The sequence below is a fragment of the Dipteris shenzhenensis genome, chromosome 4 (assembly GCF_047967505.1).
Source record: "Dipteris shenzhenensis isolate YYH24624 ecotype China chromosome 4, Dip_SZ_1.0, whole genome shotgun sequence".
Taxonomy (NCBI): Eukaryota; Viridiplantae; Streptophyta; class Polypodiopsida; order Gleicheniales; family Dipteridaceae; genus Dipteris; species Dipteris shenzhenensis.
Genome location: NC_141599.1, coordinates 18,521,947 through 18,542,302, shown reverse-complemented (window position 1 = coordinate 18,542,302; position 20,356 = coordinate 18,521,947). Strand labels below are relative to the sequence as shown.

The 20,356-nt window shown below is 43.1% G+C and overlaps 1 protein-coding gene across 1 annotated transcript in view; it reads right to left on the bottom strand.

Annotated features, from left to right (window-relative positions):
* Nucleotides 1-17,046, bottom strand: part of LOC147902547 (uncharacterized) — a 60,567-nt gene extending 43,521 nt beyond the window's left edge. The window contains exons 1-7 of the mRNA XM_087373893.1: nt 16,206-17,046; nt 15,852-15,974; nt 15,542-15,696; nt 15,214-15,424; nt 13,941-14,175; nt 13,594-13,744; nt 12,925-13,352 (exon numbers count right to left, since the gene is read on the bottom strand). Coding sequence (XP_087230019.1) covers nt 12,925-13,352; nt 13,594-13,744; nt 13,941-14,175; nt 15,214-15,424; nt 15,542-15,696; nt 15,852-15,974; nt 16,206-16,995 — 2,093 coding nt within the window. The 5' untranslated portion in view covers nt 16,996-17,046. The remainder of the gene's footprint in view (nt 1-12,924; nt 13,353-13,593; nt 13,745-13,940; nt 14,176-15,213; nt 15,425-15,541; nt 15,697-15,851; nt 15,975-16,205) is intronic.
* Nucleotides 17,047-20,356: the final 3,310 nt, after the last annotated feature.

Here is a 20,356-nt window from a genome sequence, read left to right as displayed (position 1 = left end):
CCTTAGCAGTAGTACATGGGATGCTCCATGGCTTGCCCACTATCATGTGGCAACACTCATGGCCCCAACCTGTGATTCACTCATAGGATTCTTGGTTTACGATTGGGAGATGGACATAGACTATGTATGTAAAGCCCAATGAGTCCAACAAGGAAAAATCTCAAAAGACTAACAATCATTTAAGGATGGACTATCCATGGTAGAGAACCATTATTGACCTCTTACACACATAACTCAGAAAACATATGGATCCTTACCCTTGTCAGATTTGACTTGGGTGTTGTAAGTAGTGAGAGCTTGAGTTTTGACAATTTCTGGTTCTTCTTCTTCTTTAGTTTCTGCTTCCTCAACAAGATTGGCTAAACATCTCTTTTTGGCATAACATTCCTCTTCAAAGTGTCCAGGTTTGCCACAAAAGTTACATTTCATTTTGCTCTTTCCCTTGAAGTTGCTTAAGTTGCTTTTGGCCAAATATGCCCCTTCTTTGTAATCACTTGTTTGTTTGATCTTTCTCTCCTCTTCCAAGAGTGATGCTTCAATTCTACCAGATTTATCTTTGGAATATTGGTGAGTGTGGTTACAATAGTGCCATATTCTTCATTGAGGGATTACCATGTAATGTGTAATATGTGACTCCCCCCATGCTTCTACCATCAATGATATGAATTCTCCCAATGCTGTCTTGAATCTCTCATAATAAAGCTCATTTGTTTGACCTTGTCTAAGCAACTTTATAAATGCATCAAGCTTTGTCCACAATTTTTCTCTCAAAGTAGTAATTCGCGGATGTGAAGCTTGATTCGTGGTGCACTCACACAAATCTTTCCAGTACTCCCAACCTAGGGTGCTTTGAGCCAATGTATGTTTTTCTTTATCAGCACTATGGTTGGACAAGAACCTTCGTGCCTTTCCTCCACCCATAGACACTTTAGTAGGAAGATTTTGTGTCTTTCTTGATTGTTTCTTGTCCTGCTTAAGCTTCACATTGCCTCCATGAAGTCCCATTAGTGAGAGTAGTTCTTCAGCTTTTGCAATGCATTGTGCAGATACTTGCTGTGGCCTCAGATTCCAAGCATAAACTAGATGGAGATAGAGTAACTTATCAAGTATACGCAGTTCAACATGTAAAGTACACACGTGTACCTGCTCCAATGGAATTGGTAGAATGGGGTCCCACTTAGGATCCTTTTTGTGACAATCACGGGCTGCACTTTGGTTGCAAGAAAGGATGCCATTTTCCCATTGTAGGCTTTCCTTTTGCATCTTCTGAGAGTGGGTGCAATACAAGCATGTCCATTTTGCATCTGCACCTGTATCACAACCATACAAGCACTTGAGGGTCTTCAAATCATCAGCTAGATGCCATTCAACTTGAAACGTTCCATGCCCATCCACAATTAATGTTTGCACTGCCTCTTGTCTTCAAATAATCGACGGGATACTAGTTCTCTCCAAAACCCACTTCAATGTCTCGTGGCACGCCTTTGGGGTCTCAAAGGCTGCAAGCCACCGTATGTCCTTCTCAAATTGGATTGAGAAACCCTGCTCAACTTCCTCATCCCCTTGAGCAAAACGCAAGGCGTCGTTCATAATACAAATGCTCACCCTCTCTAGCTTGTGCTCTTTTACCAACTGAGCTTCATTTATTTTTATAACAAATACTAGCTTGCCATCTGTACAATGAAAGAGAAACTTAGTAAGGATATAGAAATCAGAAGAAATAAAGTTGAATGTGAAGAGGGAATTTCTTTACCTTCTTCTCTCATCCCATATAATTTGACCATGGCTCTCTGCAAATTCTCTACATCCACGTAAACATTATTGAAAGCATTCATCTCAAACATTTGGATGCCAGATTTCTTTTTACTCTTCCAAGTCATTGTGCCACTTTCACAATGGTATCCTTCAAGCTTTTCTCTAGCACATTAGTTTGTTTCTTGACATGTAAGCCTTATAGACCATGGTGTTGGCAATGGCATTGTAGATATCTTATACTTTTCCTCCATAGCAGACTTGAAAATTTTAAAAACAGAGTTGTAAGCTTCACGACTTACACCAGCAGCATCACAAGCTCCAAGCACCTCCTTTGCTTGGACGAGGCCCTTGAAATCCTTCATTACCTCTCTAGCAACTTGTTTACATAGCCCTTTTTATCTAGAGTCCTTCAACACTTCCATGACATCACTTGGCTTTATTAAACTTCTTAGAACATATGAAGGATCACTATCATCCATTTCCATTGTTCCCATCACATCCTCTATGAAATTCCTAAAGTAGAGTACAAATGAGTCTTAGTGGAAAGAATGAAACACCACAAATATCTTAGGGTAAGAAATTTCATTGGAAATTTGGGGAACTAACCGTGCAGCTCGTATTCTCCTCTTTCGGGCACCACTATTGGTTGACAATGCATCCATAGATTGCAATTGGCTTTTCCTCTCCTTCAGTCCCAAAGGTGTTCCCTTCAACTTTTGTACTCGTTCTATCAAAGGTCAAGATGCTTCTTCCCTTGCAATCGAAGACTGTGGAGCACACTTTGAGGAGTTCCACTATATCCCAACGAATGTGTGCTTGCATATTCTACCTCCAGTTGTAGGTTCACATGGTACTTGTTGGATATGTCCTTGAATGCTGCCATGAGTACTTAAAGAGAAGTATCGCTGATGTAGGCTAAAATGTAGGGGAGAGCTGGCAAAGATGGAGCAGTGAGAGGGAGAGAGTAGCAAGGAAGAGGGAGGAGGAGAAGCAAATGAGGGCAAGAGGAAGAGGAGGAGAAGAGTAGGGTGACAGATGTAGAAGGGAGGAGGAGGGGAGAGATGCTACAAGAGGGAGGAGGAGGGGAGAGATTCTGCAGGAGGGAGGAGTAGAGGAGAGGGATCCTAGGCGGCTGGAGAAGGAGGGGAGAGGAAGGAGGGAGGAGGAGCCAGAAGGAGGACGAGGGGAGAGGGAGCAGGGAGGAGGAGGAGCAAGATGGAGGAGGGGAGAGGAGGAGGGAGTGGGAGGGAAGGAGAGGGAGGAACGGAGGGAGGGAGGGAGGGAGAAAGAGGGAGGGAGGGAGAGAGAGAGAGAGGGAGGGAGGGAGATTCAAAATTTGAAATTCAAATTTCAAAAATGTGGGCTTAACCCACCTAGGTTGGGCTGGTTAGGCCTCCTTGGGACCCTCCAAGCCCCTTGCATTAGCCCACTAAGCATTCCCTAATCCATTCCTTATGAGTCCCTTTTGAGACCCCAATTCTCCCCTAATGTAGAGAAGTCAATGGTGGACTGATAAAGAGCAGCAAATGGGGATGTCTCATCGTCCCCTTGAATATCTCTGGCAAAGCGGGAGGTCTTAGAGGGGAAGTAGCAAACTTCAATAAACAGATCCCGGCTGTTCATGTGTTGAATCTGGATCCAGAGAAACCTAGAATGTGTATCTCTCTGCCCCACTAAGATGGCCCCCAAAAGTGTGGATCTGTAAAGGACTGCGACTCCTCTTGACCCTTGAACCCCTCCTGTATCCCTCATCTCATCTTTGTAGGCAGACTCCCATGTATACCTGTTGACTACTGGTAGTGGGTGCTCTAGACTCTGATGTTTCTCTGTATAAAGGACTATGTCGTGACCTGTATAGGATTCCGAGAAGTTCCCTGGTTCTGATCATAAGGTACCATTACAGTTCCAGATGGTACAAGATAGGGTTTCGGATGTTTGAGTCTAATAGACCCTGCCTCCCTATGTGGGAGGAGAGGTGGGTGCCCGACGAGGGCCTATAAGGAGTCGTCTATCTCGTACTACCACCCACTTCCCCTCCTTGTGGGCTTGATCCTGCTACTGCAATAGAAAGCGCCTCTCCTCAACCTTTAGTGGAGTGAGATCCTCATCCATCGAGATCGCTGGCTGGTCTCGTAAGGCTAACCTACGACATAAAGCCGAAAGTGGTGCCTAGGCATCATGGAATCATATGATAAGGGGCTACTCTCGGTTGGGGTCCCTCCCTACCCACCATGCTCTCTCAATTCTTTGCTCAATCACTTCTAGAGTAGTGGCCACAAAGGCCGCTACTTGTATAAACTGCACCCAAAATTAGTTGGAGGACACATGCATGTATTTCCATGTTAATGATGGAGATTCACGCATCTACACAGGCTAAGAAGTTGGGCTTTTATTGTAAAAACAAACTCCAACCCAAAAGCAGGGGTGGGCTATACTAATATGTGACCACATCAACATTCTTATAGACCTAGCAGTAAAAGCAGAGCTGATCAAACACAATCCCTCTTCTTTTGGGGGTGTATAGTATGCTAGCTTATATTATAATTAGAAAACCCCTAAAGAAAACAAGGGGGGATATCAAATGCAATCCTAATAGACATACATCTACATGAATCTAGGTATGAGCAAACTTATCAGGTAAAACAAAATAGACACAACAAGACAAAGCACCCATAGACGCGCGCACAGACGCGTTTTATGAACTAAACAAAAAACTTACGGGCGCGTCTATTTGCGCGTCTATTCGCGCGTCAGGAGACCCGCGTCTAATTGTGCGTCTATATATCAGACTTACGCGCGTATAGACGCGCTCAGACATGCGTAAATAGACGCGCCTATAAACGCATTGATAGACGCATGTATAAACGCAATTCGAACAGACAGACGCGCATATAAACGCGTTTTTAAACGCACTGATAGACGCGCCTTTAAAAAAATAAAATAGAAATTTTACAGAATATTGTGTATGTTGTGTATGCTATATAGTTACAAGAGTCCCATATCCACAGCATTTTAATTACAATTCCAAATAAAATATTGCAACTCCAAAACGCAATAAAATTGAAAGCTCAAAAAGTGCTTGTATATACATATAGCACGAAGCTAAGCCACGTCATGTGGCTCCAAGTACAAAGAATAAGGAAGCTAAGCCATGTCATGTGGCTTCAAGTACAAAAAATAAGAGGAGTCTATATACAAGAGGCACGAAGCCAAGCCAATGGCTTTAAGTACAAAAAAGAATAGTAGCACTACTTCTACGACTAATCCTCGCTGCCTTCCACGCTCCCTTCTGCGCTCCCTTCTGCGCTGCCTTCTGCGTCTTCCTCGTCGTCTTGTGCAGGGGCGCCCTGTAAACAAGGGACAACATATATCAATGTATGAAAAATCAAATCTTTACTTATAATTTTGGCATTATTTAATTACTTTCAAATACCTGGGGGGCCTGTCCAGTAGCTCGGGTATACTGCTCCTCAGTAATCAACCCGTCATCATAGAAGTGCCTCCATGTATCTCCTCTGCGATGGTGGCGGTGGTAGGCTGTCTCCACTGGAGTAGGGTATCTGCCCACGATCTCAAGCTGCATGACCGCGATACACTTTGTGGAGGGATTAGTACAAAGAAACAACCAACCTCCTAAGAAACTACATAAGCAATATAATTTGAGATCGATACTTACAAATTGGGCCTCCCATGAGTCAACACCCCCTGCTCCAAAATACGCGCTCCCATACTCCTCCATCTGGATCCTCCGTGCCTCCACGTGCTGTAGACTGGGCTCCTCCCTCGCTGACTTCATTGCCTTCTTCCACTCACGCTTGTGAGCGGTGTGGGGCGGGCCCCTTGGAGGTTGACCTGCCTCAAGTCTGGCAAGCTCCGCTAGTGCCTGCCTCTTAAGGGAAGATCTTTTATTGCTAAGTATCGTAACAATCTTTGACTTCCCCCATTTATCTGTGAACTGGCGATTGGGGGGGTTAGGATACCTAGAGCGAATAGTAGCGAGGGTCTCATCAGCCAACCTCTTTGGGTGGTCTTTATAGTGGATAAAGCAATCTCTGTAATTGTTAGCAATTACAGAGCGCATGAAGGCCATTATGTCCTTCCCCCGCGCATCCATCAAGATGCCTCCTGTCTGGGTGATGTCATAATAAATCGTACCATCACCCAAAGGCACGTCTAAATCATCTGAATCATCCTCCTCCTCACCGCCACATGGCCCAAAGCAGCATCCGCCACCGCTCTCCCTGCTACTACGCCTGTTACCCTGTCGTGTCGAGCTCGTACGCTGGCCACTCGTAGCTGGGGACCGCGCGGGACTACGCTGACCACTCGTAGCTGGAGAACCGAGTCTCGACGGCTGGGGAGTACGTCGACGGCTCGCTGAGGCAGAAGGACCTCCTGAAGGCATGGGGGAAGGGGCATAAGACGGGATGGCAGAAGGGACATAAGACGGCATGGGGGAAGGGGCATAGGACGGTACGGGGGAAGGGGCATAGGATGGCTGTGCGGACTCCGCTGGGGTGATCTCAGGCGGTGTGGGGTGGCTCGGAGTCTGTAGTGCCGACTCCTGGGGAGTGTTAAGGGTACCCGTCATATACCCGTACAACTCCGCAGGACTAGGAGGGTGTCCTAAAAGATTATATAAATCCTTCCATATCGATTCCCGCGGATCAGGTGAGCTAGAAGCACTTCCTGGCCACATCTTGAACTGGAAAAAAATAAACAAATCTATTACTTTGGGAGCTGAGAAGAAAAGGGGGGAAAAAAAAAAGAGGCTCTGTCAGAGCGCGTCTATAGATCCGTCTGATCTGCGCGTCTATAATCGCGTCTAACAGACCGTCTAAAAGTTCGTTTAAAACTCTGTTTAAAAGAGCGTCTAACAGTCCGTTCTAGATTCCGTCTATCAGTGCGTTACACAGCGCGTCTAAAATTGCGTCTAAACCTTCGTTTAAAACATCGTTTAACAGGGCGTCTATTTGGGCGTCTATCGCCGCGTTTGTGATGTTTAGAGCAACTCAGACGCGCATATAGACGCGCCCATAGACGCAGGTTTAGACGCGCTCTGAGACGCCTCTATACACGCGTTCCGACAGTCGAGAATACTCAAAAGTGGAAAAGGACGTTTCGCCCGACAAAAGAACGTGTTGCTCATACCTAGATGCTGCGTTTCGTGGATGCGAAAAAGTACAAAACTAGAAAAGGCAAGCAAGAACAACTTCAAAAGGACTTACTTGGAAAAGGTACGAAAGGATCTTTCTTTTCCAAGCTTGTTTCTTCTCTTTGTTTGTACTCTTCCTCTTCTTTAGGCTTGGAAGCAAGCTGTGCAGGTACGGCTCTTTTGTCTTGAGTGAAAGCTTGAAACTGTGTATGGGAGCTTTGTGTATGGGAGCTTCGAATCTATAGAAGTGCTAATAAAGAAGAAAGAAAACCGCTCGGGATGTTTAAGTAGTCAAAAGAAAAGCAAAGCGAGCGGCGCGCCGAAAAGCAGGTTTAAAAGTCGCGGGTATAGTCGCGTCTATTAGCGCGTCTATAGTCGCGTCTGAATACACAGAGTAGTCGCGTCTATTAGCGCGTCTAAAGGCGCGTTAAAATACACAGAGTAGACGGGCATTTAGACGCGCAATTAGACGCGATGATAGACGCGAAGATAGACGCAACACAGAGTTTTTAAGGATTTGAGGAAGAGCAAATTTGGTGGGTTGTTTGTTTGTAGGATGTCTCCATCTTCAACAAGCAGCTCCAGTGAGGATGAATCCCTCCGTATCCACCATCGCGAAATGTGGTTGGAGCAAAAAATCAAATGTCTGTGTGATCGATGTCGAGGAAACATGTATCGTGCACGCAGGATTACGCTCAATCATATCTCAAAGTATGGAGAATGGAATGTGACCGTAAACAGGGTAAGGATTTGTAAGTTAAGGTTGATTGAGATACCTATGGGTGTTCATATGTTTGAGTTATAATGATCCCGTTTTAATTTGATACAGGATGCAGTGCCACACCCGCACATGTTACCCTATGCCCGTCGTGAGGAGGCGAAGCGTCGGCGATATGAGGTGGGATCTTCAGGAGGGACCGTTACGGATGCATGGAGTGATGGTGATAGTAGCCCTCCACCATTACCTCATGAAGCCGTGGAGGAGGAGGTGTTTGATGATATGGTGCGGGATTTATATGTCCATCAAGGGAGGGATAATAGCATGGAGCAGGATGATCTTTTTACCGCAGCATCGACTCCACTGTTTGAGGGGTGCACATTCTCTGTTCTACGTGCCTCCCTTGAGTTACTAAACTTGCAAACCATCTATGGATGGAGCAATGTAAGTTTGAATGCATTACTCAAGTAAGCTTTAAAGTCGATTTTGCAAACATGGTGAATTATGCGCGTGGGTCAGTTACGCGAATGCTTTTCCTCATTTATGGTCTTCACGTGCAGGCTATTGTGTAAAATGCTTCCAAGGGAGAATAAATTACCGACCTCAAGAGATATGGCAAGGCAACATGTGACCTCTCTTGGAGGATTAGATTACAAGCGCATCCATGCATGTGTCAACGATTGCATTTTGTTTCGTGGACTACATAAGGATGCAAGAGAGTGTCCTACTTGTGGAGAGGCAAGATATAGAGCAGATCTCAAAACCTTGGACGTGCCTCGTAAGGTATTGCGACATTTTCCCATAATCCCTCGCATCCAACATATGTTCAAGTGCAAATCTATTGCAGAGCTCATGTCATGGCATTCCTCCCATCGATCAACCGATGGCAAGTGGAGAACTCCTGCGGACTCTCCTGCGTGGAAGCATATTGAAGACACATGGCCAAGCTTCAAGGAAGAACCTAGGAGCTTGAGACTTGGATTGGGTATGGACGGTGTGAACCCATTTGGTCTCAAAAGCACGTCTTACAGTGTGTGGCCAGTGGTATTGGTGAATTACAATCTTCCACCCTCTATGGCTATTAAGAAAGGACATGTCATGCTGTCCCTTCTAATTCCAGGGAAGCATAAAGTCAAAAACCCTGATGTTTATTTGGAGCCTTTGATTGATGAGCTAGAGACACTTTGGAGAGGTATCGAGGTGCATGATGTGAGCAGGTCTCCCTCGTCACGAGACTTCAACTGCAAAGCAATCTTGATGTGGACGATGCATGACTTCCCAGGCTATGGCGAGTGTTCAGGTAAGCATTGCATTTTTTAATTATGAATAGGCAAGGACGTGGCATCCTAAACCCACCTTCCACTCTTAATTGCATCTATTGTTTCAGGTCTCACTACATCGGGTTACCATGCATGTCCTGTTTGTGGTCCTTCGCTAGTTGCCTCACGGGCAGACGCATTAAATAAGGTCATCTATGAGAATCACCATCGATTTCTCCCACCTGATCATCCTAGATATGTTGCCCCTTGGAATGAAGTCCTCCCACAATCACTCACCACGGGAGATTGGATGAGAATTTGGGACGGTTCCACGACTCCTCCACCACTTGGCATGAGCCGGTAAGGATTTGTAACTATTGGCTGGAAGTAAAGATTGGCTATATTGGTTGAAAGTGAGGATTGCACGCTAACACTTTATTTTGTTTAGATACTCCATCTTTTATCGTTTACCATATTGGTCCCACCTCAAGATCAATCACCTGCTCGATCCCATGCATATCTTCAAGAATGTGGCATCTACCATTTGGGAGCATTTGAATGGGACACGAGATTCGGCAGGCATAAGGGAGGATCTACGTACCACAGGAAGGATGCGTGAAGCTTGGCCTCAAGAGAGACCAAATGGACGTGTTTTTTTACCTCGTGCACCGTGGATGTTATCAAAGCTAGAGATGGCGACGGTGAAGCGCGCTATTACTACAATTCGTACTCCCACTGGATGCATGAGGTGTTTGAAGGGAGCCTTTACAAAGAGCAAGAAAAGAGGTGTAGAGCAATTATATGGCTTGAAATCTCATGATTGGCACAAGATGCTCCAAGTAAGTATTTTATGTGCATAATATCTTTTTTCTTTCAAATTTGTGAGTGAATAATTATAAGCAACTAATCAACCACCTCCTTGTGGGTTCAGTTCATACTACCTACTAGCATTTCACGTAGTGCATCAAAGGACGTAAAAGATTGTATTTACAAGATGGGCGAGCTTGTGAGGTATGTGAGCTCAAAGGAAATAGATCCCACCACGCTTGAGAATGCTCGAGTTATGTCGGTGGAGGCGGTTTGTTTAGTGGAGGAGACATTTCCACGTTCTATTCTCACAAGCCAACTACATCTCATAGTACATTTGGTGGATGAGATTGCTATATGCGGTACTATACATGCACGATGGTTGTTCTTCCTCGAGCGCTTCATGAAGACCTTGAAGGGCTTCGTGAGACAAAATGCAAGACCCGAAGGTAGCATGGCCGAGGGTTGGTTGGTACAAGAGTCACTTGTATATATTTCTGAGTTTCTTGTTGATGTGGATAGCTCTCTCCCACGACTATGGAGAGATGATGAAGACCTAAGGATGACCTCTATTGTGCCTCAAGGAAAAGGACGCAACAAAGTAATAGACACGGAGTTGCGTAATAGTATCAACCTCTTTTGCGTGCTTAATAGTGATGTGATGAAAAGATGGGTGACAAGATACGAGGATGCAAAGGCAAGAAGACAAGAAGAAAGGGCCCTCTTTCGTACACACCACGGATCTCGTGTGCCATACCCTCAGCGTCTAAGAGCACTTCCAAAGGATATTCATGTGGATTGGCTACTTGATGAAATGGAGAAAGCAGAGAAAGACGAGGGGATGCATATCACAATGGAAGAATGGGAGTATGCTAGGGGATGCATGAGCAAGGTCGGTATATAGAATGTTATGCATAAGTTAGGAGCTTTTTATAATTTAGATTGCTTATTTAATTGATTTTTTCTTGGTGTAGTGCACTATGTTCAATGCTATATGGTGTGAGGGCAAGCATTTTCGAACACAACGGATTGATGATAAGAGAAACACACAAGATTGCGGCGTCATTGCTAGCTTTGAGGGAGCCAATGGAGTCATGGATGATTATTGTGGCATAATCCAAGATATCATTATGCTTGACTTTCGACGCTTCTTTGTGTATGTTTTGGATGTAAAGTGGTTTAAGGACGTGGTGGAAAGAGGCCCTAATGCAACAATCAAACGCCATGCAAGTGGCTTTGTAACTATTGACTCCACAAAGTTTTGGCAAAGTAGGAAGGACACACTAATACTACCGCAACAATGTGAACAGGTACTGTGCACACACATAAAAATACTCGCTTTTAAATATTTGATGCAAGAAAAGTAACATGATTGTATTTGTGTTTGAATTAGGTTGTCTATCAACCAATGGTGGATAATAATAGGTGGTGGCATGTCATACCTATTATGCCACGTTCCAAAGTGATGTATAGTACATTTACTAATATGGAGCATATGGAGGATGATCATGGCCATGGACGTGATGATGACCGTGATACAAGAGAGGAGGATGATCATGAGATAGGAGATATAGCTATTGAGGCCGGCATTACTCGTGAGGACGAGCCTACCATTGGAGATCTTGATTTCGATGAGCACATGAGTGGCACAAGTAGTAGTGGGTTGAATGTATTTGTAGATCTAAACACTTGTTTGGATTTTGAAGTAGATAGTTTGGCAAGGGTTGATCTCATTGAGGATGAGATTGAACCGTAGCTCCACAATTGATATTAGCAAAACTATTTTTTACATATTGTCACATTCTCCTCATTTCCCTTAATTCTTGTATATGTGGGCTTGCAAAAAATTATGTGCTTTGGTAATCATGGACAATGTTTGGAAAGCAATGATGTACACCAAAATCTCACTTTCTGTATTCTCTGGAGCGCGTCTATTTACGCGTCTAAATGCCCGTCTGATTCTCAGTGTAAATGCGCAAATATACGTGCAAATAAACGCGCAAATACACGCGCAAATAAACGCGCTAATAAACGGGATGATAGACGGCCCCGTAATTTCTTTGGTCTAACGCGCAAATAAACGCGAATATTGACGCGAAAAAAAACGAGGATTTAGCCGGGCTAATAGACGCGCCCGTAATTTCTCTACTAAAACAACGCCTATAGACGCGCCCGCTATTTTGCGCGTCTACCAAGCGCGTCTATAGTTGCTTTGTGTTGTTGTGAGACAGTGCGCTTAGTTACTTCATAATAGTATCCACAAGCATCAAACCCCATCACACATAGCCAACATTGACAGTTAGCCATTTGCACAGATGTTAGCTACCCCCTTCCGTGCTCATGATTATGGTGAGAAGGAGTAGGGATTAGTTGTTGGAAAGTGATTTGGATGCATAGGTATAATTTAGGGAAGGTTTAGAAGGGTTTTGGGACATTTTTGGCACTTTTGAAAAAATTCAATTTTTTTGTGAGAAGGTTACCCCCGAGATACTTTTTAGGGATGGGGACCACCAGAAAAGTGTAAAGAGAGTCAACTTTGAGGAAGTGAGGGGCCACTCCAAGTGGGATAGGTAGGTGCACTTTTTGGGACCCCCAAGGGCTTAGGGAGGTGTACCTTCTTGTCCCAATATGGGGGTGATGGGACCCTCCATAGGCCTTGTTAGTTCTTAATTTGTTTTGATAATCCACTCCTCATGAGGCTCTTTTTGAGTAAATTCCCGTAGTTTTTGATGAATAGTTAGTCAACCGTATCTCATTTGTGTACATCTATTCCTTGTTCTTCCTAGCTTGTATACTACTTCTACATCACCCTTGTGCGATTTTTTAAACATTCCCAATCTTAAGCATTTATGATGGCCGTCCTCCTTAATGCCTATCTTCACATGTGTTCCTCTATTAGTATCAAATTACTGTGAGTAATGCTTCTCATTTTTCCATTGCAAAGCCTTATTTTGTCTTATCAATGACTATGCCCAACCACAATTGATGGAAAAAAGGACCATTGTGTCATGAGAATCATGAAACATCTAGTGTAGAAACAAGCATAAAGGAGGCATAAAACATTATATTTTTCTAGTCTAAAAGACAAGAAATGCACTGCAATAGTACTAGATCTAGAATTTTTGGCATACATCGATATAAATAGATCACACCTCCATTATCAAAACGTTTTGTGAAGTAGTTCACCCTTCTTATAATTAAAAAACATAGGAAGAGCACAATGTCTGGTTCATCGAGGCTCTGGTACATCACTGATGGAAGATACAATATTTGTAGATGCTTTGGAGATGAGGGGAGTTCTAGAGGGTGACAATTGAGAAGGAGAGGATGTGCTAGCTGGACTAGGTTCGAACAAAATTGGTGGCACGTATGATGGAGCATTTCTTTGATAATTTTGAGAATAATTATTGGTCATTTCAAATTTAGCCTCAATGACACTACTTGATAGAAAAGCAGGCTGGGTGGGTATGTCCAAGATCTCTGATTGACCATCCAGCAATAGAATCACTTTGTTCATGTTGGGCCTCAATCCTGCAACTGCTTGTGTGCATAATAGTGCTACATGAATGTATCTAGCTGCTTCATTCATGGAATAATTATTGTTCAATAATGGGTCTACTAGCTCCAATTGGCGTTGCTCTTGATACAAATTCCATGTCTGCCACCACAGATTTTAAGCAATAACTTGTTATAGCTACCAAGGACTTCATACCATCATGCAATTTATATAACAATAATAGTAGAAATCAAGCATTGAGCAAAATTCATCTCTAGTAAAATTGCTTCTACAATTATTGCAAAACTATAAAACAAAGGGAGTGGCTATTCTTTTCTCAATCAAACTATGTTGGAAACATGTGAAGGCATTATCATCTATCCTAAACAAAGAGTGTACTCACCCAATTGAGAAGGACTTGTTGTTCCTCATGTAGGTTAATATCCAGAACTCTTCGTCCACTTATTATCTCCAAAATGACAAGCCCAAAGCTAAAAACGTCAGACTTTTCTGTGAGTTGTCCATGCATTGCATACTCGGGAGCAAGATAACCCCTGCATATAAATAGATTTATCAATCATTGAAGGGAAATGCTAAGAAAATAGGTGGCATGTAAATGGAATGTAACTACTATTTTGGGCTATTTTCCTTTTTCTAAATTCTACTCTATGCAAGCAAGCGTACTTTAACAAACAATGAAGCTTGATGTAGTTGATAAAGAAGTAAAGGTGTAGCAAGAAGGGATCTTACAGTGTTCCTGCAATTTGTGTGCTAATGTGGGTTTGGCTAACTGAAAATAGCCTAGCTAAGCCAAAATCAGAAATTTTTGGGTGTAGCTTATCATCCAATAGAATGTTTGATGCCTTAATGTCCCTATGGACAATTCGCACGTGTGCATCATGGTGCAGATATGCAAGCCCTTTAGTTGTGCCTAGTATAATCTCTCGTCGAATGCTCCAGCTCAACCTTGTTCGTCCTTGTAGATCTGCAACATGTGCAAGGTGTCAAATATACCACAAATTAACATTTACTTTAGAGTCTTACCACATGGGTGGGAAAAGTAAGGAAATAAGTATTCAGTTTTTTGTCCCATTTGTAGTCACAAAATTGTCTCTTCTATCATAAATGCTTTATGAAACTTCCTAGGGAACTAGGGTCTGAGTACATGGGAGGAACAGGATGCAAATGCAAAAAGCTGGTTGTATGCATATTTAAATCTCACCTATGATTAACAGTCGAAAGAACTTGGTAGAGGACATGTGGCGTCATCTCTAGTCCTTAAAAACAAGGATTTCATTCTAGTTCTTGAGCTCTTAAGGCCATGATCTAGGGTTTCATTATAGTTCTCAAGCTCTAGGCCATGATATTCGAATATAATATATGATATTATAATATATATTAAATAATATATAATATACTATATATTATCACACACACACATGTATATAATAATAATAATAATAATAGTGTGTGTGTGTGTGTGGGGGGGGGAGTAAATGCGACTGACACACTGCTGACACATGGAGAGAGAGAGAGAGAGAGAGAGAGAGAGAGAGACAGAGAGAGAGGGGAGTGTGTGTGTGTAGACATGAGGGGGGAGTCGATGCGGCTGGATAGGGGGTGTAATTGTGGCTGACACAATGTTAACACAGAGAGAGAGAGAGAGAGAGAGAGATTATGTGTGCGTGTGTGTGTGTGCACATGCACACACATGTGTTTTATAGAGAGATGTAAGAGAGAGAGAGAGAGAGGGAGAGAGAGATTTCCTAAAAATTTCTCAAAGCTTGAAATTTGTAAATGAAACCTTATATTTTATTCCTAGAAACGAAAGACAGTTTTTTGATCGAAACTTTGAGACCCAACAGAGCGGGGTTGTAATCCGTAGTAGACGGGTCCTACTACTCGTATAGAGAGAAAGAGAGGACATATTAAAAAGAAGAAAGACACTCAAAGTGACAACTCCTCTAGAGAAGCAAAGGTTTGAACTGTCGAGTAGCTTTTAGCCAGGAGATCATTGACTTACCGAACAGATGCTTGTCTAAACTTTGATTTGGAAAGTATTCATATACTAGCAGCCTCTCTGAATCCTCAACACAACATCCAAGCAGCCTGATGAGATTGCGATGCTGTACAGTTGTGATAAGTTTTATTTCGCTCAAGAACTGGTGTTCTGCCTGTTGACTTGGGCGTGAAAGCTTCTTGATTGCTACGACTTGTCCACCTTCAACTCTTCCCTGTAAATACAAAGCTCATTGCCTAATGCGGTACATCCATGCCCAAATGAACTAGATAATATGTTTGGGTATCCCCGAAAGAAAAATAAGATCAGTTTCCTGTCAGAAATCTCCTACCTTGTAAACGGAGCCAAATCCTCCGTCCCCAAGCTTATGGTCATCATGAAAGTTGTTTGTAGCTATCTTCATTTCCTCGAGCGAAAACAATTGAACCTGATGTTGCAAGCGCGACTGCAGTTCTAGAGAATCTTGCGGTCCTGGATCTGGGGTTTCTATTGGGGAGCACAAGGGAATACAGAAGGAACTAATGATCAAACCAGCGTTTCTCCGCATGACTCTCAATTGAAGATGTACAGCACAGCCGGGGTGAAATAAATGAATCGGGAAAATGTAAACGACAACAATGAAAGGAGTAATTGTCGCATACCAGTGTATCTTGGTCGCTTCCGCTTTATCCCCGTCCAAAGGAACGAAATGATGCCGAAAACAACAATAAGCAGGGAGCTCACCACTACAAGTCCGACTACAAGTAATCTGTTCACGCTCTTAGCTGCAGCCCGCACAACATCCCAAGATTTTAAGGGACGATGGTGATTCGTAAGCAATACCGGCAAGGCCAGTTTTAATAGACTCGCAGACACCACTCTCACTTTTTTTGGTGAACACATATCAGACTCACACTCGCTGGGCGTGGCCTTGGAAACAGCACTTCGCTGGGTCATCTCGGAAATTGAGCGAATGAAAATGATTTTAATATTTCCTCGGAATTCTGGAAGAATACCTGTGTTTGAATTCGGTGCCGGAGAAGACACTGAGCGAGGAAAGCTTGGCCCAAGTGCAACGGAACTCTGGGCGTAGAAGAGGTAGGTCTCAAAGCGATAGTAGCAGCTACCATAATTTACACGTGCCCCTACTTGATCTCCAACGATTCTCTGAACGTCAGATACGCGCGACAGACACTGAAGACAGTCAGATTCAGAGAGGTAGCCATGGCATTGGGCAAGCGCGTAAACTCCCTCTGAAACACTACCCCCTGAATATGAGGAATTGTATCCGCCATTTGCAGGAGCTGCTCTCGAAACTGTTTTCAGAACGGCGTCACGATTGGAACGGAAGGTGGCATCTGTGTTGTTATTCGTATTATAAACCCAATAAAGCAGGGAGAAATCAGCCGCGATGGTATCATTTTTGTAGAGGAGAGTACACGTGTCTAGGTCATTGCGATAAGTGGCGCCGTTGGGGCAGCTCTGGGCAGCAGTGTTAAGGGCCTGGGAGACGCAAGTGGAGCACTGGGGGAAGGTCAAGTCGCCACGGCATTGGTACATGGCGCTGAGGTTGGAACCGGGGGAGGGGGAGGAGGAGTTGAAGTGGTAGAGGTGGGAGGAGGAAGAGAGGTTGAGGGAGAGGAGGAGGGAGGAGAGCGTTTGGTTGAAGGAGCCATGGAGTTGAAGGGGAGAGGACTGGTTGGTGCACTCGGTATGAGCTACGAGAGGAAAGGAGGAGAGGAGGAGGAGGAGGAGGAGGGAGGAGGAGAAGAAGAAGGTGAGGGTGGAGGACGAGGAGCAACCCATGAAGATCACAGTATGCGCTTTGCAACAACAGAGGCTACAACGAAGATGATGATGAAGATGAAGACGACGAAAAAGAGGCTACAAGGACGATAAAGAAAAAAGGTGGCCGTAGGCACCATCCTATCAACGGTTGCGATCCCTCCTCCTCGTACTTTAATCCAACGGTTTTCCTTCGTCCTACTACCTTTACTTTCGACTACTAGTCTACCCCTTCTTTTCTACCTCTCCGTCAGTCCGCGCTCTCACAATCTTCCCCGCCTTGCCATGTAATCTGGTCCACATTGCCATCCCCCCCTCCCTTCGGCCCTCGATAGCTCAGAAAGTGCTCTGATCACCGCTTTCCCGATCGCTACAAAGTGGCTCGCGGTAGCTGAGGCACTTTCCCTTCATTTGGACCTCGACCCAAGACATTCGAGCCTTATTATTGTTGACGTTCCCACACGAGTGCTAGCAACATTTTGTTTTCACTCTTCAATGCCCCACTTGGTTCTGGTGGCTACAACTGCCTATGGGAGAAATACATCCCCCACATAGCTGGTACTAGGGCTTTGACAAATTCATGAAATTTTGAGCACGATGCAAGCACTCTGGTTGGACGTTTTCAAAATCTCTCTAATCACTATGTAGCATCGGAGCTCCTCTACTATCATTTTACTTTTCTAAGCAGTGCTAGACGAGCAACCCCTAAACCCCCAATGTTGGCTTAGCCTTCCAATGCTCAACTAAACTCTACTAATGATACAACCAAGCATGCGGAGATAGTGACAACGATGTCGCTAATGTTAATTAACAAGTGGCACCACACCACCCAACCATTGCTACTGTCTATAAGCTTACTTCTTAGCAAAAGTGCCCCAAAAATTGCATGAGAGTAAGCATTTAGGAAAAGAAAGGCAATGTTTCTAGGGCCGCTTTCCCATTAAGTGGTTTGCAATTTCACTTTCAAAGGTGACCTTCGAACACCCACCCTCGAGATCCTCTCCAATGCCAAGCAAATTAATGGCACAATGGTATATACTAAGTGCTTTGAACTTTCACCTTCCTTCCAAGAGGACTTGGGTCCAACCATAATGTCACGTAACATATGTGGAGGTTTGTAGCTCACCATCATCATATGAACCATTGGACCATTACATATTGCTTAATATCAACCACCCCTTGACTTTCTAGACTTATTTCATGACAATGAAATAAGGTGCCATACAAAACTCGACAATGATATCAAACTGTTGTGAGCTTTGCAAATGATTTATGCATAAATCAAGATGTTAGGCCAACTATTGTTAGGTTGTCTATAGGTAGTCCCAATATATCTACAAGGGGGAGAGTGTTGTAAACATATCTTGAGCCATATGTATATAGAGTCCTTGAATGAAAGCTCATCATGGGGGTGCACAAAAGGGCGTCTAAAAATTCAATGAAAGGGGGGTCGCCTTAGAAAAATAAGTGATTTAGGGGTATCCATGGTGACTCAAAAAAGGGGAAAAATGGATTCAAAATGAAATGCCCCTTCCTCCTTGCCGTGAAGTACAAGTTGTGGAATTCAAGTATCGTGAAGAACAAGGTGGACTCAAATTCAATCAAAGGGAGGAAAGAGGTACCCATTGTGAGTCAAGAAAGGGGCAAATGGAGTAGAATTGAAATGACATGGCCCACGATAAAGAACAAGTGTTGGAAGTCACTTTCTCTTGAGGATGTGCTTTTAAGGTAAATGCATCCAATTGCATACATTTCACAAGAATGTTCTGCTAGCTTTTTAAAAAAATTAGATTAAAGAGTACTTGATGAAAATAGGTTTAGAAAAATGCCCGAAGAATGTTGTGCTGATGTTTTTTTTGAAAGACTTTACTATCTAATGCTCAAGCGGTAAGAAAATAGGTGCACACAATATTTTCATTAAGAACAAGAAACTTAGATCTCAAGAGCTTTATTACACACTATCAAATGTTAAACATAGAGAGCACCATCTGGAGAAGCAATCAAGCTACAAAATTGAATTCAAACTGTGGAGGATGAACATATTATAAAGACATCATGCATTATTACATAAATTAATAATAAGCTAGAGCATAGAGGTAGGTGTTAAGAGCATCATGGAAATGTGGTAATGCATCGAGGGACGATTAATGCAAATGGCACATTCAAAATATGGAAAATAAGGTCGGTTGCAAAAGGTTACTCTCAACAAGAAGTGGTGGATTTCAAGAAGACCTTTACACCAATAATTAGAATGAAGGCAGTCAAATTGCTATGGTTAATCCCATGCATTTTGGACTCAAGTCTGTTCATTGATCATCTTGGAGCATTTGCGAATAAAAATGTATACATATGTACACAATCGAGTGTTAAAATCACATGGGACGAGTTGCAATGAGCACCTAATTGTGTGGAAAAACAATGTCATGGCCATAAGTACCATTGAAAAAAAGCATAATTTGATGACCATATATTACAAGATAGTCCCTACTCCCTCCCTCCCCTCTCGTACCATTGAAAAAAACATAATCTAATGACTAGATATTACAAGATACTCCATGCTCCCCCCCCCCTCTCTCTCTCTCTCCGTACATGCACGCGCACGCGCACACACACACACACATACATTTCTCAAAAACATTTTCACATGCACATGCACCTGTACAGATCTCCCTGACTCTAACCCCAAAACCACCACTTTGTTGTAAGTTGGATAGATTTTGAAAATCACCATAAAGGGAATCCATTCACACACACACACACTCACACACACTTGTTTTTACACTCTTACACACATTTATGTACGTACACACACGTACTCCTAACCCCCCCAAACACACACACATATCCTTAATTTGTGACACACACACACACATCAATAAATTTTGCTCACACATGCACATTCAACCCCCCATTTTTTCAAAATAACCCCCCTTATATTTTATTTCTTACCCTTGCTAATTTTATTAACATTATATTTTTCCCAGTATTATTTTCATTTAGGTCTTGCTTCATTTCATTTTTACTTTTTAAAATTATTTATTTAAAGTAAAAAATCATCTTATCTACAATGTGACATCCCCCCTTTTTCTCTTTCTCACTTTTAACCCCCTCTATTTATTATCCTTTACTTATTGAATAATAAATTTAATTTTATTAGAATCTTAGTTACTACGCTTGCGTAAACTATCCCTCGCTAGAAACCCAACCTAGTCAAACCCCAGAAACCTTGACCTTGGAGCCTGGACTACCTGATGGATTCGACACGTTTGTACTATTTCATTGATTAGATTTGCAGCTTCAATATAAATAAAAACTTCTATTGCTAATCATGTTACTCAGGTCAAATTTATGCCAATTTTGTTTTCTTAAATTTTTATATGCA